The sequence below is a fragment of the Scomber scombrus genome, chromosome 9, assembly GCF_963691925.1.
Source record: "Scomber scombrus chromosome 9, fScoSco1.1, whole genome shotgun sequence".
NCBI lineage: Eukaryota > Metazoa > Chordata > Actinopteri > Scombriformes > Scombridae > Scomber > Scomber scombrus.
Window position 1 is genome coordinate 150001 of NC_084978.1, and position 20952 is coordinate 170952.

Here is a 20952-nt window from a genome sequence, read left to right on the forward strand (position 1 = left end):
ATGTCTGTGAGCAACTCAAAATGTGCGTATATATATATCGTGAAAAGAAAAGAAAAGGCCATTTGCTTTTCACATCTTCAGTGTCAGGTGTTAAGTGTATTTATAAGAAGGTGAGCTCCATTACATGTTTAACCTCTTTCTGCTTCACCTGCAGCCTCCAGTCTCTGGCGTCCTGCTCCACAGTGTCTTCAGTTTCTTCTGCGGGGAACTCTGGCTGAAATCTTGTACATCCATATGTGTCAGTTGGACCTCTTTGTGTAAAGTTTACATCACAAATTATCAATGTGGTTTTTCACTTGAATCCAAAGTGATGTGTAACCTCCACCCAGAAGTGACCCATCTGGTGTCATATGAGCTGAACTCTTTGGGTACTGCCTGATGATATGAAGCACAGTCAGGCACTGTGCACCAAGCATCGATCTGATTTGAATATGATAAAATAAAATATGAGGCGAACGCTATTTTAAAATGTTTATGAAAATAAACTCAGTATGGTTTCTGTTATGTTACATGTGGCTCCCACTGTTTATGGATTAATTATGGTCCCTATACCGGGACCCTATGTTACTATGGTATCAGCCTGATACCAGATTTGTTTAAGTAGTGCATCCCCACTTGAATGCCACACTAAACTAACCATACATTACCTCATTTGAATGCATCCAGGAGTTGGATAACAGGTAGCAGATCAGCAATGTCTTCTTTTGACTCCAAGCCGGAGCTCTGAAGTTTCAATATTATTTGCAACTGGGTGTCTTCAGACAGATTAGGGAAGGTCTTGCAGATGATCTCTTTGATTTCTTCACTCAAGTTCACCATCATTCTGGATCAGTAGCATGCCATGGGCAGTGTACTCAGGCAAGCGATAGTAATCTAGCAGATTCTCCTGATTAATACAACAGTAGCCTCTCTGCATCAGTGTGAGGCTGTAAACACCATGTCAGGAATACGCAGGACATGATACTTTCACCAATAAAACATACTGCTGAATCCTTATGAACGAGAACCACTTTGATGTTTCCAGTAACAAACCTGTCATCGTCATCATCAATCACAATGAGCATGTTCTTTTTGTATTTGGTCCCCCTCACAGTCACTTCGTTTACTATCAGTGTTTGTGGACTCAAAATTGTGATGTGCACCTGCCTCTCTGATTACATCATTGTAGTCATCTGAGAAAAACTGTGTGCCCCTCTCCACTGAAACAGCTGGAGGGAAGAAGGTACCAGCACTCAGAAAGGCCTGCAGAAGCTGATGTCTCTCTGCCAGAGTAGAACATTGATTCTTAAAGTTGCGCAATTACCTCAAACACTGCTTAAAATATGTGTGTTTGCTCTCGAATCTTAAAGTCCATAGACGAATAAGGGGCCCAAACTGGATAATGAGCTCAGGATAATGACTGACATAATGATGTTTGGGCTTCAGTGGGTTGTCAGGAAAGGTTTGAATTCGGCAAAGCAAATATTCATCAATCAGAACTCTTAGGTAAGCTATCTGGCCATTTGAAATGGCAGGTGCACAAATGAGGTCCACGACTTCTCTAAGTTGCAAAATCAACTGCCATACTTTTACTTTGTCTCCAATCAAAACGAGCAACATTCTCAGCAAACACCAATTCTGCACAGCATGTCCCCCAAGTTTTCCACCTTCTGGATTAACCTCACACGGTTTGTCATTAGCATCCCTACCAAGAGACTTGAACTGATTTATTCGTCGATTCAACTCAAGATAGCTGAACATTTTATCCACCTTAACAAGATGGTTAATGTACAGTGCCAGATCAGAGGATACAATACCTTCAAAAAGATCATGGCCAAGACATGGAGGCAACCCTGGCTGACATACGTGGAAGTATTTGAGTGTATTAAACACAGAGTCAAATGTAACACCTCCACTAGATGTAGACTGTCCTTCATTGCTCTGAACATGATCACTGGATAAGAGGATCTGCATGGATGCTTCTCTTCTGATATCACAATATCTGCAGAAGTGTGAACTCCTGCTGAAGTTCTCCACAAAGCCTCCTATGCTATGTGAGCCCAGGTTGTCACCTGCAATGGCACACAAAGTTCCCTTGTAGACCTTTCCGTCAGGCAGGGTAACACCATTGAGCTCAAGATCTTTAAGGTCACTGACGACGGCGCCCATAACCAAGTCTTGTTCTTTACAGAGAAGAACAAGTTGCATTTGATCAGTGCTGGATCTGTTGTGTGGCATTACATCTGCAAGACTTAGATACACTGCAAGTATCTTGGTTTAACACTTCAGATGCATCCTGATACAGGATCAAGCTCAGTGAGCTTCAGTCTGGAAGAACACATTCTCAGCCATGTTTCTGCCATCCCACACATCCTTAACAATATCCTTAGGACCAATACTGGAGTGTACTTGCTTATATTGTTCCTGCACTGATTGGCAATGAAATAGAGAATGAATTGTTTGTTTAATGGGAACATACTGCCTCATTCTGGCCTAGACAGATCTGAGCTGTCTCAACATAGTTGAAGCTGTTCTTGAAAACTGTTTTTCTTTTCTGATTAGTTTCCAGTGGCTGAGTGTTGCAGGTCCTGAAGAGATCCTCATTTTTCATGACTTCAATCACATTGTTTGTGTCAGCTTCAGAAATCCCAAGTGTAATCAACCTCTCTTTTAGTTTGAAAAGCAGATGTGACTGCTTATATCTGCTTATATCATGTATTTCCTGAAAATCTTCAATAATCGTCTGGATGACAGAAGATGGAAGCAAACACAATAAAAACGGGCTAAATGTTTAAAGAACTGTGATTCATCAGCTGCATCACTGGGAGGATCAACCTGCATATCAGACTGATCTTGTTCAGTCTCGTGGGAAACACCAGGATTCACAACAGACTCAACCAGATGTTCCTCAGTACCAGTTTTATGTGTCTTACTCATGTGTGATGTGAATGTGGAGCTCTTGCTACAGTGTCTATAAGGACCCTTATAGGACCTTATATAGGACCTATAAGGACCCTTATAGGACCTTATATAGGACCCTATATAAGGTCCTATAAGGGTCCTTATATAGGGTCCTATATAAGGTCCTATAAGGGTCCTTATAGGACCATATATAAGGTCCTATAAGGGTCCTTATAGGACCCTTATAGGACCTTATATAGGATCCTATATAAGGTCCTATATAAGGTCCTATAAGGACCCTTATAGGACCTTATATAGGACCCTATATAAGGACCTTATATAGGACCCTATATAAGGACCCTCTCTAATGTGTGTTTCTAATGAGAGTAAAAGGCTGTCAGTCTCACACCTTGCACTGCAGAAATCAACATGACACGTTAGTTCCACTACACCAGAAGTAGCCCTAACTACACGTTTATTATGTCTGTAAGTGTGAGATTTAAACGTTGAAAATAAAATAATATATTAAATATTACCTCTAATATTGGTAATGTGTTCATCACTATTACGATTAGATTGATTTCAATCCGTTTTATTATTTATTGAACTTCGTACATACATATGTATATATATATATATATATATATATGTATATGTGTGTATATATATATGACGTGCATATATATATATATATATATATATATATGTATATGTGTGTATATATATATGACGTGCATATATAGAGAAATAAAAAGAAGCTGAAAAAAAAGAAGTGAGAAAGTTAGTTTCCAGCTGTGCTGAAGGTTTCCGCCTCAGGGTGGCGCTGCAGCGTTACTATGGTTACAGCCTGTTTTCATCTGTAGCAATAAAGTTTCAACCAGTAATCATTTTATTATTCATTTGGATTTTTTTAAAGAAGACTTTATTAACAACTTAATATAAACAAGTAGAAAACTGTTTTTATATATTATAATTAATTAATATAATATAACACACACACACACACACACACACACACACACACACACACACACACACACACACACACACACACACACACACACACACACACACACACACACACACACACACACACACACACACACAGCCTGGTACTTCAGTACAACAGTAAACAACAGGACAAAAGCTCTCTGTGTCTCTGCAGGCGGATCAGACTCACATCACTGCTGTCTTCAGTCTAACAGGGACACCAGGACCAGCAGGACCAGCAGGACCAGCAGGACCAGCAGGACCAGCAGGACCAGCAGGACCAACAGGACCAACAGGACCAACAGGACCAACAGGACCAGCAGGATCAGCAGGACCAGCAGGACCAGCAGGACCAACAGGACCAGCAGGACCAGCAGGACCAGCAGGACCAGCAGGACCAACAGGACCAACAGGACCGACAGGACCAACAGGACCAACAGGACCAGCAGGACCAGCAGGACCAGCAGGACCAGCAGGACCAACAGGTCCAACAGGACCAACAGGACCAACAGGACCAGCAGGACCAACAGGACCAGCAGGACCAACAGGACCAACAGGACCAACAGGTCCAACAGGACCAACAGGACCAGCAGGACCAACAGGACCAGCAGGACCAACAGGACCAACAGGACCAACAGGACCAGCAGGACCAGCAGGACCAGCAGGACCAACAGGACCAACAGGACCAACAGGACAAACAGGACCAGCAGGACCAACAGGACAAACAGGAACATGGACCCTAAGCGTCTGTCCTCCAGCTCTCAGCAGCAGGTTCAACTGAGGAGAAAGGTAAAACTGTGTGTGTGTGTGTGTGTGTGTGTGTGTGTGTGTGTGTGTGAGAGTGTGTGTGTGTGTGTGTGTGTGTGTGTGTGTGTGTGTGTGTGTGTGTGTGTGTGTGTGTGTGTGTGTGTGTGTGTGTGTGTGTGTGTGTGTGTGTGTGTGTGTGTGTGTGTGTGTGTGCTGGTGAAGGGTTCGGGGGGGATCAGCTGACTGATGTTCCAGCAGGTTTTAACAGTGTGAGAACAGAAAGAAAAGGAGAGAAGAAGAATAAAACCTCTCAGAAAAGATTCAAAGTGTTCAGAGTCAAATGTTGAAGATGAAACACAGTCAGCAGTGTGACGTCTCACTCTGACTCGTATTCACAGACTCGTCGGCAGCTTCGTGAACACTGATGTTCAGTTTTTAGTTTACACATAAATAAAACAGATTATATAAATATAAGCAACATAAGATGTGATGGAGAAGTGTAAAAGCCTTCAGGGTGAGATATGCTGCAAGAAGAAACCCTCCATTAGGATCAGTGGGTTGATTATAAAGATAATAAGCAGAACATCACAGAGATAGAACCGTTTACAGCTTTCTGTAGATGAGACCAAACTGTGACTGATCAGAGGTCTGAGTTTAAAGTTCATGATAGAAAGGAGGAAGAGTTTTATTCAGAGGTAAACACTGTGAGAGCTTCTTCATCATTTCATTTAGATCCAAACTTCATCAATTGATGAAAGTCAGAAAATAAAACAATGATTTCATATTTCAGCAGCTGTGATCAGATTCGTTATAAAGATGTTTTTTTATTTGTTTTCAGAAAAGTTTAACAAACATAACCTGAACAAAGTTCTCCTGCACACAACCCGCCTATAAGAAATGAAGATTAAATAAATTACAGAAAATAACCAAAGAACTTAAATACATACACAATAAGGAAACAGAGGAACCTTATATTGGGTTGAATTGGTATCAGATCATTTAACAGCAGAGGTCTATTATGGGATGAGTCTTTATTTGCTAGAAGACCCCTGAAGGGCCCAGATGGTACCGCTGATTGCATATGTGATATTTTCTAAGAGCAGAGTTGTTGTTACTGCCCGCTGGGTAAATACCTGATAAGGAGAGTTTCTGTTCTACAGGTATTTTATAGATAATATTTCTTCAATGCTTCATTTCTTCCCACAAAGTCTTTATTTAAGAAATAAAGATGTTTTATTCAAATTAAAGATGAACGATCAGTGAGGAGAAATGACGGTAACAGCGCCCCCCCGCCTTTCTGGTCACACCGGGTACTGCAGCACGAGGGTTGTTGTTCAGCTCCAGCACGAGCACCAATTGCGCACGCGCAATGATATGAATGGCCGCTGCACCTGACGGCCCACCAGGAAGTGTGGCGGACAAATCCTCGGCCGTTAATCCCCGCTCGGCTCGGTAACCGGAGACAACGGGCCGGACCGTGCACACTGACCGTCCGCACCGGTTCCGGGCTCCGTCCTTCCCGCCTGCAGCTGCTGCAGAGCCCGCTGCTGCTGAGCTGAGGCTCCGTGAGGCTCCGGGAGCTCCGGGCTCGTCCATCCTGACTGACATGGGATGCTGCGGGAGCGCGGAGGTAAGAACGGCCCGGTACCGTCAACCCACCCCCGCCCCCCCCCTCCCCTCCCGGTGTCCTTCAGCAGAACCAGAGCGTGTTTATTCTGTCACCGTTAACGGGGACCGGGGACCGGGGAGCAGAGAGGGCCGAGCATTAGAGCCAGGACCGTAATCCAATTAGCTCCTCCCGGGACAGGCGGGTTACCGGGGCCTGTCACGGGGACCGGGGACCGGGGCTGGGGCTCTGCTGCTCCGGGAGGAGGGGGAGCCCCGGCCCGGTGCCCGGTGCCCGGTGTGACCGTGTGTTTGTGTCTTCCAGAGGACAAAGAGAGAGTGGAGACCGCTGGAGGACCGGAGCTGCACAGACCTGCCCTGGTTCCTGCTCTTCACTGTCTTCTGCGTCGGCATGGTAACCACTCAGCCCGCCATCCCATAATAGACCTGCAGCATGCTGTAATACACACACTGTGTCCCAATGATCGATTATTATTAGTGCATCTATAACAGCTCTGTGATAATCAATAATCTATATAACTAACCACGCAGCCATCCCATAATACACCAGACCTGTAATACCTCATTATATAGATATATATAATACCTGTATGTCAATAGTTAATCATTAATCAATCAGTAATCTATATAACTAACCACACAGCCATCCCATAATATTCCTATCATATCAGTTTAATATGTCAATAATTAATCAATAATATCTGTAAATATGATGAATATTGATTTTCTCCATAAACTGATCAGAAGCAGTGAATGATGTCACAGTGATGTCACAGTGATGTCACAGTGATGTCACAGTGATGTCACAGTGTCAAATAATTTATTATCTGAGCAGTTATTGATCAGTTGTAGTTAAATATTGCAGCTCTGAAGCATTTTGATAATCAATGAATTTGATTGATTTCATATTAAAGTGAATATTTAGTGTTTTTCTGATCGGATCAATAATCTAACTGTTTAAATGATCAATGACTGCTGATCAACTAACTGATATCGTTATTGATTGATTGGAAGTGATCAGAGTGATCTTCATCAAACCTTCCTGTCAGCTGATTGATTGATTGATTAATTGATTGATTAATTATTTGGAGGGAACACTGGAGCGTATTGATCTGCTGATTGAGTTCTTTCTACCTCATTGATAACCACTGTTATCAATATTGATTAATCCATCCATTATTTACTATTTGAATTGATTAGTTGTTTGGTCCATAAATGAAGAATATTGATCAGTGATCAGCAGATGTCAGAGCTGCAGTGATCAATGGATCCATAGAAAATAAATCAATGAATCATTTATCTGTTAAATTAATGCAGAATAAAGTCAATCAATGATGTGATCAGCTCCTCACAGATGATCAATACAAACTGATCACTGATTGATCAGCTGAGCGCTCGTGTGGTGTGAATATTGAATATTGATCGGTGATCGGTGCTGGAGTTGAAATACTTAGTTCTCATTGGTCGGTGAAGCCTCAGACGAGCGATCTGATTGGTCGGAAATGTTGAAACAGCTGATCAATAATCTGAGAACAGTCAGCTGTCACTAAGAGCTGCTGATGTTGGTTCAGAGGACTCGCTTTATCAATAAAGATTGATTGATTTATTGATTGAGCTGTTTGGTATTGATTATCTTCTGATATATATATACATACATACACATATATATATATATATATATATATATATTCATAGATATATATATATACACATACAGTGCTGTGAAAAAGTATTTGCCCCCTTATCAGATGACCTATTTTTTTGCACATTTGCCAAACTTAAAAACAAATTCTAATATCAGACAAAGTAAAATCAAAATGCAGTTTTTAAATGATGATTTCATTTATTAAAACGATCCAAATCAACCTGACCCCATGTGAAAAGTAATCCCCCCCCTCCTTGTCAAATCATGAATTAACTGTGATTAACCACATGTTTTGGAAAACTGAGTTTTATATATATATATATTCTTGCTGATACCTGAACAACAAGACACCACTAATAGAACCTGTCTGACATTAAATAGGCTCAAAGATCTCAGCCTCACATCACGCTGCGATCAATCCAAGAACAGATGAGAAACAGAGTAACTGACATCTATCAGTCTGGAAACGGTTACAAAGCCATTTCTAAGGCTTTGGGATCCAGCTGTGAGAGTCCAGTAGTGAGCGGCCAGGATTCACAGTAGAACCCAGAACAACATCTAAAGAACTGCAGGCCTCACTAGCCTCAGCTAAGGTCCGTGTTCATGATTCTACTATAAGGGCAGAACAGGCATCAATGGTCGAGGTCCAAGGAGAAAACCACCGCTGACCAAAAAGAACAAAAGGCTCGTCTCACCTGGATGACCCAGAGACTTCTGGGATCATATTCTGTGGACTGATGAGACAGAAGGGGAACGTTTTGGAAGCTGTGTCCCGTTACATCTGGAACAACACTAACAGCATTTAATAAAAAGAACATGATACCAGTCACACATGGTGGTGGTGTGATGGTCTGGGGCTGCTTTGCTGCTTTGCTGCTTCAGGACCTGAACGACTTGCTGTGATTGATGGAACCATGAATTCTGCTCTATCCAAACATCCTGAAGGAGAAGGTCCGGTCATCTCTTGGGTTAAGCAGCAGGACAATGATCCGAAGCACACCAGCAGGTCCACCTCTGAGTGGCTAAATAAAAACAACATTAAGGTTTAGGAGTGGTCTAGTCAAAGTCCGGACCTGAATCCAATCAAGATGTTGTGGCAGGACCTTAAACGGGTCGTTCATGCTCCAGAACCCTCCGATGATGCTGAATTAAAGCAGTTCTGGGCCAAAGTTCTGTGCTTGATTGCAGCTGTTGGGAGGAACAAGCAGTTATTAAGTTAAGGGGCAATTACTTTTTCACATTGGTGATATAGGTTTTGAATAATACTTTAAATAAGTAGAATGATCATTTAAAAGCTGCATTTTATGTTCACTCTCATCGTCTTTCTCTTAAATTAAAGTTTCTTTGATGATCTGAAACATGTGAGACAAAAAAGCAAAAACAGAAGAAATTTGGTAGAGGGCAAAATACTTTATCACATCACTGTATATATATATATATATATATATATATATATTAATATATATATATATATATATATATGTATATATGTATATATATATGTATATATGAATATGAGATAAAGGTCCTGGTGTGAAACTATTGATCGATCAGTGATTGATCTGCTGTGGAGAAGACGTCTCACTCTGTCTGGTTGTTACAGAGTAAAGCATCTTCACTCACAGAGGATCTTTGTTTAATTATTATTAACTAAGGTTTAATTATTATTAACTAAGGTTTAATTAACAAAAAGATAAAGTATGTTTATCTCCGTGTTGCCATGGTTACATGGTGTCAGGAAACAGGAAGTTCACTAACAGACGCCATCTTTCTGCAGGGCAGCATCTGCGGCTTCACCATCGTCACCGGCGGCGCCGCTCGCCTCGTCTTTGGCTACGACAGCTACGGGAACACCTGCGGCCAACGCAACGAGCAGATCGAAGGCGTCCGGCTCAGCGGCCTCGATCACACCGACCGCAAGTAAGTCAGCTGTTACTGTATAATGATGTTGATTCTGTGTCGTCATGGTTACAGTTGCTGCGTCATGTTTAAACTTCAGAGTCAACATCAGTAACTGTTTGTGACGTTTAATCTGGAATATTAAAACATGTTTAACATGTTTAACGTGTTTAACGTGTTTAACATGTTTAACGCGTTTAACGTGTTTAACATGTTTAACATGTTTAACGTGTTTAACGTGTTTAACGTGTTTAACATGTTTAACGTGTTTAACATGTTTAACATGTTTAACATGTTTAACGTGTTTAACGTGTTTAACGTGTTTAACATGTTTAACATGTTTAACATGTTTAACGTGTTTAACATGTTTAACATGTTTAACATGTTTAACGTGTTTAACATGTTTAACATGTTTAACATGTTTAACATGTTTAACATGTTTAACATGTTTAACGTGTTTAACGTGTTTTTAAATAATCAGATAAATAAATAAACGACTGTCAGACAGATTTCACTGAATGATGATGAAAACACAGAGAAACAGTATCAGCTGTTACTGTGACATCATCGCTGAGACTGTGACATCATCACTCAGACTGTGACATCATCACACTGAGACTGTGACATCATCGCTGAGACTGTGATCATCGCTGAGATTGTGATCATCGCTGAGACTGTGACATCATCACACTGAGACTGTGACATCATCACACTGAGACTGTGACATTATCGCTGAGACTGTGACATCATCACTGAGACTGTGACATCATCACACTGAGACTGTTACATTATCGCTGAGACTGTGACATCATCACTGAGACTGTGACATCATCACTCAGACTGTGACATCATCACTGAGACTGTGACATCACACTGAGACTGACATCATCACTGAGACTGTGACATCATCACTCAGACTGTGACATCATCACACTGAGACTGTGACATCATCACACTGAGACTGTGACATTATCGCTGAGACTGTGACATCATCACTGAGACTGTGACATCATCACTCAGACTGTGACATCATCACTGAGACTGTGACATCACACTGAGACTGACATCATCACTGAGACTGTGACATCATCACTGAGACTGTGACATCATCACTCAGACTGTGACATCATCACTCAGACTGTGACATCATCACACTGAGACTGTGACATTATCGCTGAGACTGTGACATCATCACTGAGACTGTGACATCATCACACTGAGACTGTGACATTATCGCTGAGACTGTGACATCATCACTGAGACTGTGACATCATCACTCAGACTGTGACATCATCACTGAGACTGTGACATCACACTGAGACTGACATCATCACTGAGACTGTGACATCATCACTGAGACTGTGACATCATCACTCAGACTGTGACATCATCACTCAGACTGTGACATCATCGCTGAGACTGTGACATCATCACTGAGACTGTGACATCATCACACTGAGACTGTGACATTATCGCTGAGACTGTGACATCATCACTGAGACTGTGACATCATCACTCAGACTGTGACATCATCACTGAGACTGTGACATCACACTGAGACTGTGACATCACACTGAGACTGACATCATCACTGAGACTGTGACATCATCACTGAGACTGTGACATTATCACTCAGACTGTGACATCATCACTCAGACTGTGACATCATCACTGAGAGTGAGGACACGTTCAAATCAGTAAAATCACAAAGTGAATCAATAAATATTGAAACAATGAATCAAATCAATAAATCACTATGTAGATAATTGATTCATTCATTAATAAATCTATTATCTACACCAGGTTCCAACATGACCTCTGACCCCTGACTGACCCCTAACTGACCTCTGACCCCTGTGCTTCTCTGCAGGTTCGTCTTCTTCTTGGATCCGTGTAACATCGACATCGTTCAGAGGAAGATCAAATCTCTGGCTCTGTGTGTGTCTCTGTGTCCTCCTGAAGAGATGAAGACCCACCAAGACCTGAAGAGGTTCGCCATGCTCAACGGTGAGTCACTGGGGTCACCTGAGGTCACCTGAGGTCACCTGAGGTCACCTGAGGTCAGCTTCACTGTCTGGGGTCACCTGAGGTCACCTGAGGGACCGCTGTATGGAGGATCTGATGGTGTTGAGAGAACAGGAACACACATTAGGACTTTACCTGAGTCAGCTGATGACTGTAATTATACTTTACTGTAGTACAGTTAGAGGTACTTGTACTTTACTGTAGTACAGTTAGAGGTACTTGTACTTTACTGTAGTACAGTTAGAGGTACTAGTACTTTACTGTAGTACAGTTAGAGGTACTTGTACTATACTGTAGTACAGTTAGAGGTACTTGTACTATACTGTAGTACAGTTAGAGGTACTTGTACTTTACTGTAGTACAGTTAGAGGTACTAGTACTTTACTGTAGTACAGTTAGAGGTACTTGTACTATACTGTAGTACAGTTTGAGGTACTAGTACTTTACTGTAGTACAGTTAGAGGTACTAGTACTTTACTGTAGTACAGTTAGAGGTACTAGTACTTTACTGTAGTACAGTTAGAGGTACTAGTACTTTACTGTAGTACAGTTAGAGGTACTAGTACTTTACTGTAGTACAGTTAGAGGTACTAGTACTTTACTGTAGTACAGTTAGAGGTACTAGTACTTTACTGTAGTACAGTTAGAGGTACTAGTACTCTACTGTAGTACAGTTAGAGGTACTAGTACTCTACTGTAGTACAGTTAGAGGTACTAGTACTTTACTGTAGTACAGTTAGAGGTACTTGTACTATACTGTAGTACAGTTTGAGGTACTAGTACTTTACTGTAGTACAGTTAGAGGTACTAGTACTTTACTGTAGTACAGTTAGAGGTACTTGTACTTGACTGTAGTACAGTTAGAGGTACTTGTACTATACTGTAGTACAGTTTGAGGTACTAGTACTTTACTGTAGTACAGTTAGAGGTACTAGTACTTTACTGTAGTACAGTTAGAGGTACTAGTACTTTACTGTAGTACAGTTTGAGGTACTAGTACTTTACTGTAGTACAGTTAGAGGTACTAGTACTTTACTGTAGTACAGTTAGAGGTACTTGTACTTTACTGTAGTACAGTTAGAGGTACTAGTACTTTACTGTAGTACAGTTAGAGGTACTAGTACTTTACTGTAGTACAGTTAGAGGTACTTGTACTATACTGTAGTACAGTTAGAGGTACTTGTACTTTACTGTAGTACAGTTAGAGGTACTAGTACTTTACTGTAGTACAGTTAGAGGTACTTGTACTATACTGTAGTACAGTTTGAGGTACTAGTACTTTACTGTAGTACAGTTAGAGGTACTAGTACTTTACTGTAGTACAGTTAGAGGTACTAGTACTTTACTGTAGTACAGTTAGAGGTACTAGTACTTTACTGTAGTACAGTTAGAGGTACTAGTACTTTACTGTAGTACAGTTAGAGGTACTAGTACTTTACTGTAGTACAGTTAGAGGTACTAGTACTTTACTGTAGTACAGTTAGAGGTACTAGTACTTTACTGTAGTACAGTTAGAGGTACTAGTACTTTACTGTAGTACAGTTAGAGGTACTAGTACTTTACTGTAGTACAGTTAGAGGTACTAGTACTCTACTGTAGTACAGTTAGAGGTACTAGTACTTTACTGTAGTACAGTTAGAGGTACTTGTACTATACTGTAGTACAGTTTGAGGTACTAGTACTTTACTGTAGTACAGTTAGAGGTACTTGTACTTGACTGTAGTACAGTTAGAGGTACTTGTACTATACTGTAGTACAGTTTGAGGTACTAGTACTTTACTGTAGTACAGTTAGAGGTACTAGTACTTTACTGTAGTACAGTTAGAGGTACTAGTACTTTACTGTAGTACAGTTTGAGGTACTAGTACTTTACTGTAGTACAGTTAGAGGTACTAGTACTTTACTGTAGTACAGTTTGAGGTACTTGTACTTGACTGTAGTACAGTTTGAGGTACTTGTACTATACTGTAGTACAGTTTGAGGTACTAGTACTTTACTGTAGTACAGTTTGAGGTACTTGTACTTTACCGTAGTACAGTTAGAGGTACTAGTACTTTACTGTAGTACAGTTTGAGGTACTAGTACTTTACTGTAGTACAGTTAGAGGTACTAGTACTTTACTGTAGTACAGTTTGAGGTACTTGTACTTGACTGTAGTACAGTTTGAGGTACTTGTACTATACTGTAGTACAGTTTGAGGTACTAGTACTTTACTGTAGTACAGTTTGAGGTACTAGTACTTTACTGTAGTACAGTTAGAGGTACTAGTACTTTACTGTAGTACAGTTAGAGGTACTTGTACTTGACTGTAGTACAGTTAGAGGTACTTGTACTATACTGTAGTACAGTTTGAGGTACTAGTACTTTACTGTAGTACAGTTAGAGGTACTAGTACTTTACTGTAGTACAGTTAGAGGTACTAGTACTTTACTGTAGTACAGTTTGAGGTACTAGTACTTTACTGTAGTACAGTTAGAGGTACTAGTACTTTACTGTAGTACAGTTTGAGGTACTTGTACTTGACTGTAGTACAGTTTGAGGTACTTGTACTATACTGTAGTACAGTTTGAGGTACTAGTACTTTACTGTAGTACAGTTTGAGGTACTTGTACTTTACCGTAGTACAGTTAGAGGTACTAGTACTTTACTGTAGTACAGTTTGAGGTACTAGTACTTTACTGTAGTACAGTTAGAGGTACTTGTACTTTACTGTAGTACAGTTAGAGGTACTTGTACTATACCGTAGTACAGTTTGAGGTACTAGTACTTTACTGTAGTACAGTTAGAGGTACTTGTACTTTACTGTAGTACAGTTAGAGGTACTTGTACTATACTGTAGTACAGTTAGAGGTACTAGTACTTTACTGTAGTACAGTTTGAGGTACTAGTACTTTACTGTAGTACAGTTAGAGGTACTAGTACTTTACTGTAGTACAGTTAGAGGTACTAGTACTTTACTGTAGTACAGTTTGAGGTACTAGTACTTTACTGTAGTACAGTTAGAGGTACTAGTACTTTACTGTAGTACAGTTTGAGGTACTTGTACTTGACTGTAGTACAGTTTGAGGTACTTGTACTATACTGTAGTACAGTTTGAGGTACTAGTACTTTACTGTAGTACAGTTTGAGGTACTTGTACTTTACCGTAGTACAGTTAGAGGTACTTGTACTATACCGTAGTACAGTTTGAGGTACTAGTACTTTACTGTAGTACAGTTAGAGGTACTAGTACTTTACTGTAGTACAGTTAGAGGTACTTGTACTTTACTGTAGTACAGTTAGAGGTACTAGTACTTTACTGTAGTACAGTTAGAGGTACTAGTACTTTACTGTAGTACAGTTAGAGGTACTAGTACTTTACTGTAGTACAGTTTGAGGTACTAGTACTTTACTGTAGTACAGTTAGAGGTACTTGTACTTTACTGTAGTACAGTTAGAGGTACTAGTACTTTACTGTAGTACAGTTAGAGGTACTAGTACTTTACTGTAGTACAGTTAGAGGTACTAGTACTTTACTGTAGTACAGTTAGAGGTACTAGTACTTTACTGTAGTACAGTTAGAGGTACTAGTACTTTACTGTAGTACAGTTTGAGGTACTTGTACTTGACTGTAGTACAGTTTGAGGTACTTGTACTATACTGTAGTACAGTTTGAGGTACTAGTACTTTACTGTAGTACAGTTAGAGGTACTAGTACTTTACTGTAGTACAGTTAGAGGTACTTGTACTATACCGTAGTACAGTTTGAGGTACTAGTACTTTACTGTAGTACAGTTAGAGGTACTTGTACTTTACTGTAGTACAGTTAGAGGTACTAGTACTTTACTGTAGTACAGTTAGAGGTACTTGTACTTTACTGTAGTACAGTTAGAGGTACTAGTACTTTACTGTAGTACAGTTAGAGGTACTTGTACTTTACTGTAGTACAGTTAGAGGTACTAGTACTTTACTGTAGTACAGTTAGAGGTACTAGTACTATACTGTAGTACAGTCAGCTCTCACTATGTGTTTATAAAGGAAGCTGTGATGTCACTGGGTAGCTGGACGCTCGCCACCATGACAAAGTGATGATTCAACGTCTGCAGGACACACACACACACACACACACACACACACACACACACACACACACACACACACACACACACACACACACACACACACACACACACACACACACACACACACACACACAGTAACAGAGGCAGCATTGATGGTCGGTGCCACTCGGCTCCGTCGGTATCCCAGCATGCTCTGCTGAAACGTGACCACACACAGTCGGTCTTGTGATGTCACAGGCGGCCATGTTGTTTGTGACGGCAGCTGCTGTCTCAGCCTGACACAAAGCTGCAGTTCTTCTCTCACAATGCTGGAACCAGACTGGCTCTGATGGACTGGACCTGCTGTGTCAGCACTATCTGAGATCAGCTTTATCAAAAAGGTTCATGAGGTTCTATGAGCTGGGAGCACAGTGTTCTAGTAGGTTCATAAGGTTCTATGAGCTGGGAGCGCAGTGTTCTAGTAGGTTCATAAGGTTCTATGAGCTGGGAGCACAGTGTTCTAGTAGGTTCATGAGGTTCTATGAGCTGGGAGCGCAGTGTTCTAGTAGGTTCATAAGGTTCTATGAGCTGGGAGCGCAGTGTTCTAGTAGGTTCATGAGGTTCTATGAGCTGGGAGCACAGTGTTCTAGTAGGTTCATGAGGTTCTATGAGCTGGGAGCGCAGTGTTCTAGTAGGTTCATGAGGTTCTATGAGCTGGGAGCGCAGTGTTCTAGGTTCATAAGGTTCTATGAGCTGGGAGCGCAGTGTTCTAGTAGGTTCATAAGGTTCTATGAGCTGGGAGCGCAGTGTTCTAGTAGGTTCATAAGGTTCTATGAGCTGGGAGCACAGTGTTCTAGTAGGTTCATAAGGTTCTATGAGCTGGGAGCGCAGTGTTCTAGTAGGTTCATAAGGTTCTATGAGCTGGGAGCACAGTGTTCTAGTAGGTTCATAAGGTTCTATGAGCTGGGAGCGCAGTGTTCTAGTAGGTTCATAAGGTTCTATGAGCTGGGAGCGCAGTGTTCTAGTAGGTTCATGAGGTTCTATGAGCTGGGAGCGCAGTGTTCTAGGTTCATAAGGTTCTATGAGCTGGGAGCGCAGTGTTCTAGTAGGTTCATAAGGTTCTATGAGCTGGGAGCGCAGTGTTCTAGTAGGTTCATAAGGTTCTATGAGCTGGGAGCACAGTGTTCTAGTAGGTTCATAAGGTTCTATGAGCTGGGAGCGCAGTGTTCTAGTAGGTTCATAAGGTTCTATGAGCTGGGAGCACAGTGTTCTAGTAGGTTCATAAGGTTCTATGAGCTGGGAGCGCAGTGTTCTAGTAGGTTCATAAGGTTCTATGAGCTGGGAGCGCAGTGTTCTAGTAGGTTCATAAGGTTCTATGAGCTGGGAGCACAGTGTTCTAGTAGGTTCATAAGGTTCTATGAGCTGGGAGCGCAGTGTTCTAGTAGGTTCATAAGGTTCTATGAGCTGGGAGCGCAGTGTTCTAGTAGGTTCATGAGGTTCTATGAGCTGGGAGCACAGTGTTCTAGTAGGTTCATAAGGTTCTATGAGCTGGGAGCGCAGTTTTCTAGGTTCATGAGGTTCTATGAGCTGGGAGCTCAGTGTTCTAGTAGGTTCATAAGGTTCTATGAGCTGGGAGCGCAGTGTTCTAGTAGGTTCATAAGGTTCTATGAGCTGGGAGCGCAGTGTTCTAGGTTCATGAGGTTCTATGAGCTGGGAGCGCAGTGTTCTAGTAGGTTCATAAGGTTCTATGAGCTGGGAGCGCAGTGTTCTAGTAGGTTCATGAGGTTCTATGAGCTGGGAGCGCAGTGTTCTAGTAGGTTCATAAGGTTCTATGAGCTGGGAGCGCAGTGTTCTAGTAGGTTCATAAGGTTCTATGAGCTGGGAGCGCAGTGTTCTAGGTTCATGAGGTTCTATGAGCTGGGAGCGCAGTGTTCTAGGTTCATGAGGTTCTATGAGCTGGGAGCGCAGTGTTCTAGGTTCATGAGGTTCTATGAGCTGGGAGCGCAGTGTTCTAGTAGGTTCATAAGGTTCTATGAGCTGGGAGCGCAGTGTTCTAGGTTCATGAGGTTCTATGAGCTGGGAGCGCAGTGTTCTAGTAGGTTCATGAGGTTCTATGAGCTGGGAGCGCAGTGTTCTAGTAGGTTCATAAGGTTCTATGAGCTGGGAGCGCAGTGTTCTAGTAGGTTCATAAGGTTCTATGAGCTGGGAGCGCAGTGTTCTAGTAGGTTCATGAGGTTCTATGAGCTGGGAGCGCAGTGTTCTAGTAGGTTCATGAGGTTCTATGAGCTGGGAGCGCAGTGTTCTAGTAGGTTCATGAGGTTCTATGAGCTGGGAGAGCAGTGTTCTAGTAGGTTCATAAGGTTCTATGAGCTGGGAGCACAGTGTTCTAGTAGGTTCATGAGGTTCTATGAGCTGGGAGAGCAGTGTTCTAGGTTCATAAGGTTCTATGAGCTGGGAGCGCAGTGTTCTAGTAGGTTCATAAGGTTCTATGAGCTGGGAGCACAGTGTTCTAGTAGGTTCATGAGGTTCTATGAGCTGGGAGCGCAGTGTTCTAGTAGGTTCATAAGGTTCTATGAGCTGGGAGCGCAGTGTTCTAGTAGGTTCATAAGGTTCTATGAGCTGGGAGCGCAGTGTTCTAGTAGGTTCATAAGGTTCTATGAGCTGGGAGCGCAGTGTTCTAGTAGGTTCATGAGGTTCTATGAGCTGGGAGCGCAGTGTTCTATTAGGTTCATGAGGTTCTATGAGCTGGGAGCGCAGCGTTCTAGTAGGTTCATGAGGTTCTATGAGCTGGGAGCGCAGTGTTCTAGTAGGTTCATAAGGTTCTATGAGCTGGGAGCGCAGTGTTCTAGTAGGTTCATGAGGTTCTATGAGCTGGGAGCACAGTGTTCTAGTAGGTTCATAAGGTTCTATGAGCTGGGAGCGCAGTGTTCTAGTAGGTTCATGAGGTTCTATGAGCTGGGAGCGCAGCGTTCTAGTAGGTTCATGAGGTTCTATGAGCTGGGAGCGCAGTGTTCTAGTAGGTTCATAAGGTTCTATGAGCTGGGAGCGCAGTGTTCTAGTAGGTTCATGAGGTTCTATGAGCTGGGAGCACAGTGTTCTAGTAGGTTCATAAGGTTCTATGAGCTGGGAGCGCAGTGTTCTAGTAGGTTCATGAGGTTCTATGAGCTGGGAGCGCAGTGTTCTATTAGGTTCATAAGGTTCTATGAGCTGGGAGCGCAGTGTTCTAGGTTCATGAGGTTCTATGAGCTGGGAGCGCAGTGTTCTAGTAGGTTCATGAGGTTCTATGAGCTGGGAGCGCAGTGTTCTAGTAGGTTCATGAGGTTCTATGAGCTGGGAGCGCAGTGTTCTATTAGGTTCATGAGGTTCTATGAGCTGGGAGCACAGCGTTCTAGTAGGTTCATAAGGTTCTATGAGCTGGGAGCGCAGTGTTCTAGTAGGTTCATGAGGTTCTATGAGCTGGGAGCGCAGTGTTCTAGTAGGTTCATAAGGTTCTATGAGCTGGGAGCGCACTGTTCTAGTAGGTTCATGAGGTTCTATGAGCTGGGAGCGCAGTGTTCTAGTAGGTTCATAAGGTTCTATGAGCTGGGAGCGCAGTGTTCTAGTAGGTTCATAAGGTTCTATGAGCTGGGAGCGCAGTGTTCTAGTAGGTTCATAAGGTTCTATGAGCTGGGAGCGCAGTGTTCTAGTAGGTTCATGAGGTTCTATGAGCTGGGAGCGCAGTGTTCTAGTAGGTTCATGAGGTTCTATGAGCTGGGAGCGCAGTGTTCTAGTAGGTTCATAAGGTTCTATGAGCTGGGAGCGCAGTGTTCTAGTAGGTTCATAAGGTTCTATGAGCTGGGAGCGCAGTGTTCTAGTAGGTTCATTAGGTTCTATGAGCTGGGAGCGCAGTGTTCTAGTAGGTTCATGAGGTTCTATGAGCTGGGAGCACAGTGTTCTAGTAGGTTCATAAGGTTCTATGAGCTGGGAGCGCAGTGTTCTAGTAGGTTCATGAGGTTCTATGAGCTGGGAGCGCAGTGTTCTATTAGGTTCATAAGGTTCTATGAGCTGGGAGCGCAGTGTTCTAGTAGGTTCATAAGGTTCTATGAGCTGGGAGCGCAGTGTTCTAGTAGGTTCATAAGGTTCTATGAGCTGGGAGCGCAGTGTTCTAGTAGGTTCATGAGGTTCTATGAGCTGGGAGCACAGTGTTCTAGTAGGTTCATAAGGTTCTATGAGCTGGGAGCGCAGTGTTCTAGTAGGTTCATGAGGTTCTATGAGCTGGGAGCGCAGTGTTCTATTAGGTTCATAAGGTTCTATGAGCTGGGAGCGCAGTGTTCTAGGTTCATGAGGTTCTATGAGCTGGGAGCGCAGTGTTCTAGTAGGTTCATGAGGTTCTATGAGCTGGGAGCGCAGTGTTCTAGTAGGTTCATGAGGTTCTATGAGCTGGGAGCGCAGTGTTCTATTAGGTTCATGAGGTTCTATGAGCTGGGAGCACAGCGTTCTAGTAGGTTCATAAGGTTCTATGAGCTGGGAGCGCAGTGTTCTAGTAGGTTCATGAGGTTCTATGAGCTGGGAGCGCAGTGTTCTAGTAGGTTCATAAGGTTCTATGAGCTGGGAGCGCACTGTTCTAGTAGGTTCATGAGGTTCTATGAGCTGGGAGCGCAGTGTTCTAGTAGGTTCATAAGGTTCTATGAGCTGGGAGCGCAGTGTTCTAGTAGGTTCATAAGGTTCTATGAGCTGGGAGCGCAGTGTTCTAGTAGGTTCATAAGGTTCTATGAGCTGGGAGCGCAGTGTTCTAGTAGGTTCATGAGGTTCTATGAGCTGGGAGCGCAGTGTTCTAGTAGGTTCATGAGGTTCTATGAGCTGGGAGAGCAGTGTTCTAGTAGGTTCATAAGGTTCTATGAGCTGGGAGCGCAGTGTTCTAGTAGGTTCATAAGGTTCTATGAGCTGGGAGCGCAGTGTTCTAGTAGGTTCATTAGGTTCTATGAGCTGGGAGCGCAGTGTTCTAGTAGGTTCATGAGGTTCTATGAGCTGGGAGCGCAGTGTTCTAGTAGGTTCATAAGGTTCTATGAGCTGGGAGCGCAGTGTTCTAGTAGGTTCATAAGGTTCTATGAGCTGGGAGCG

The 20952-nt window shown here is 42.4% G+C and overlaps 1 protein-coding gene across 2 annotated transcripts in view; it reads left to right on the forward strand.

Moving 5' to 3' along the window:
- Positions 1 to 5999: 5999 nt before the first annotated feature.
- The window catches only part of slc44a1b (solute carrier family 44 member 1b), a 28179-nt gene continuing 13226 nt past the window's right edge, over positions 6000 to 20952 (forward strand). For both annotated transcript variants that reach the window (XM_062425096.1, XM_062425095.1), the window contains exons 1-4: positions 6000 to 6247; positions 6548 to 6637; positions 9666 to 9808; positions 11658 to 11794. In XM_062425096.1, coding sequence (XP_062281080.1) covers positions 6224 to 6247; positions 6548 to 6637; positions 9666 to 9808; positions 11658 to 11794 — 394 coding nt within the window. In that variant the 5' untranslated portion in view covers positions 6000 to 6223. The remainder of the gene's footprint in view (positions 6248 to 6547; positions 6638 to 9665; positions 9809 to 11657; positions 11795 to 20952) is intronic.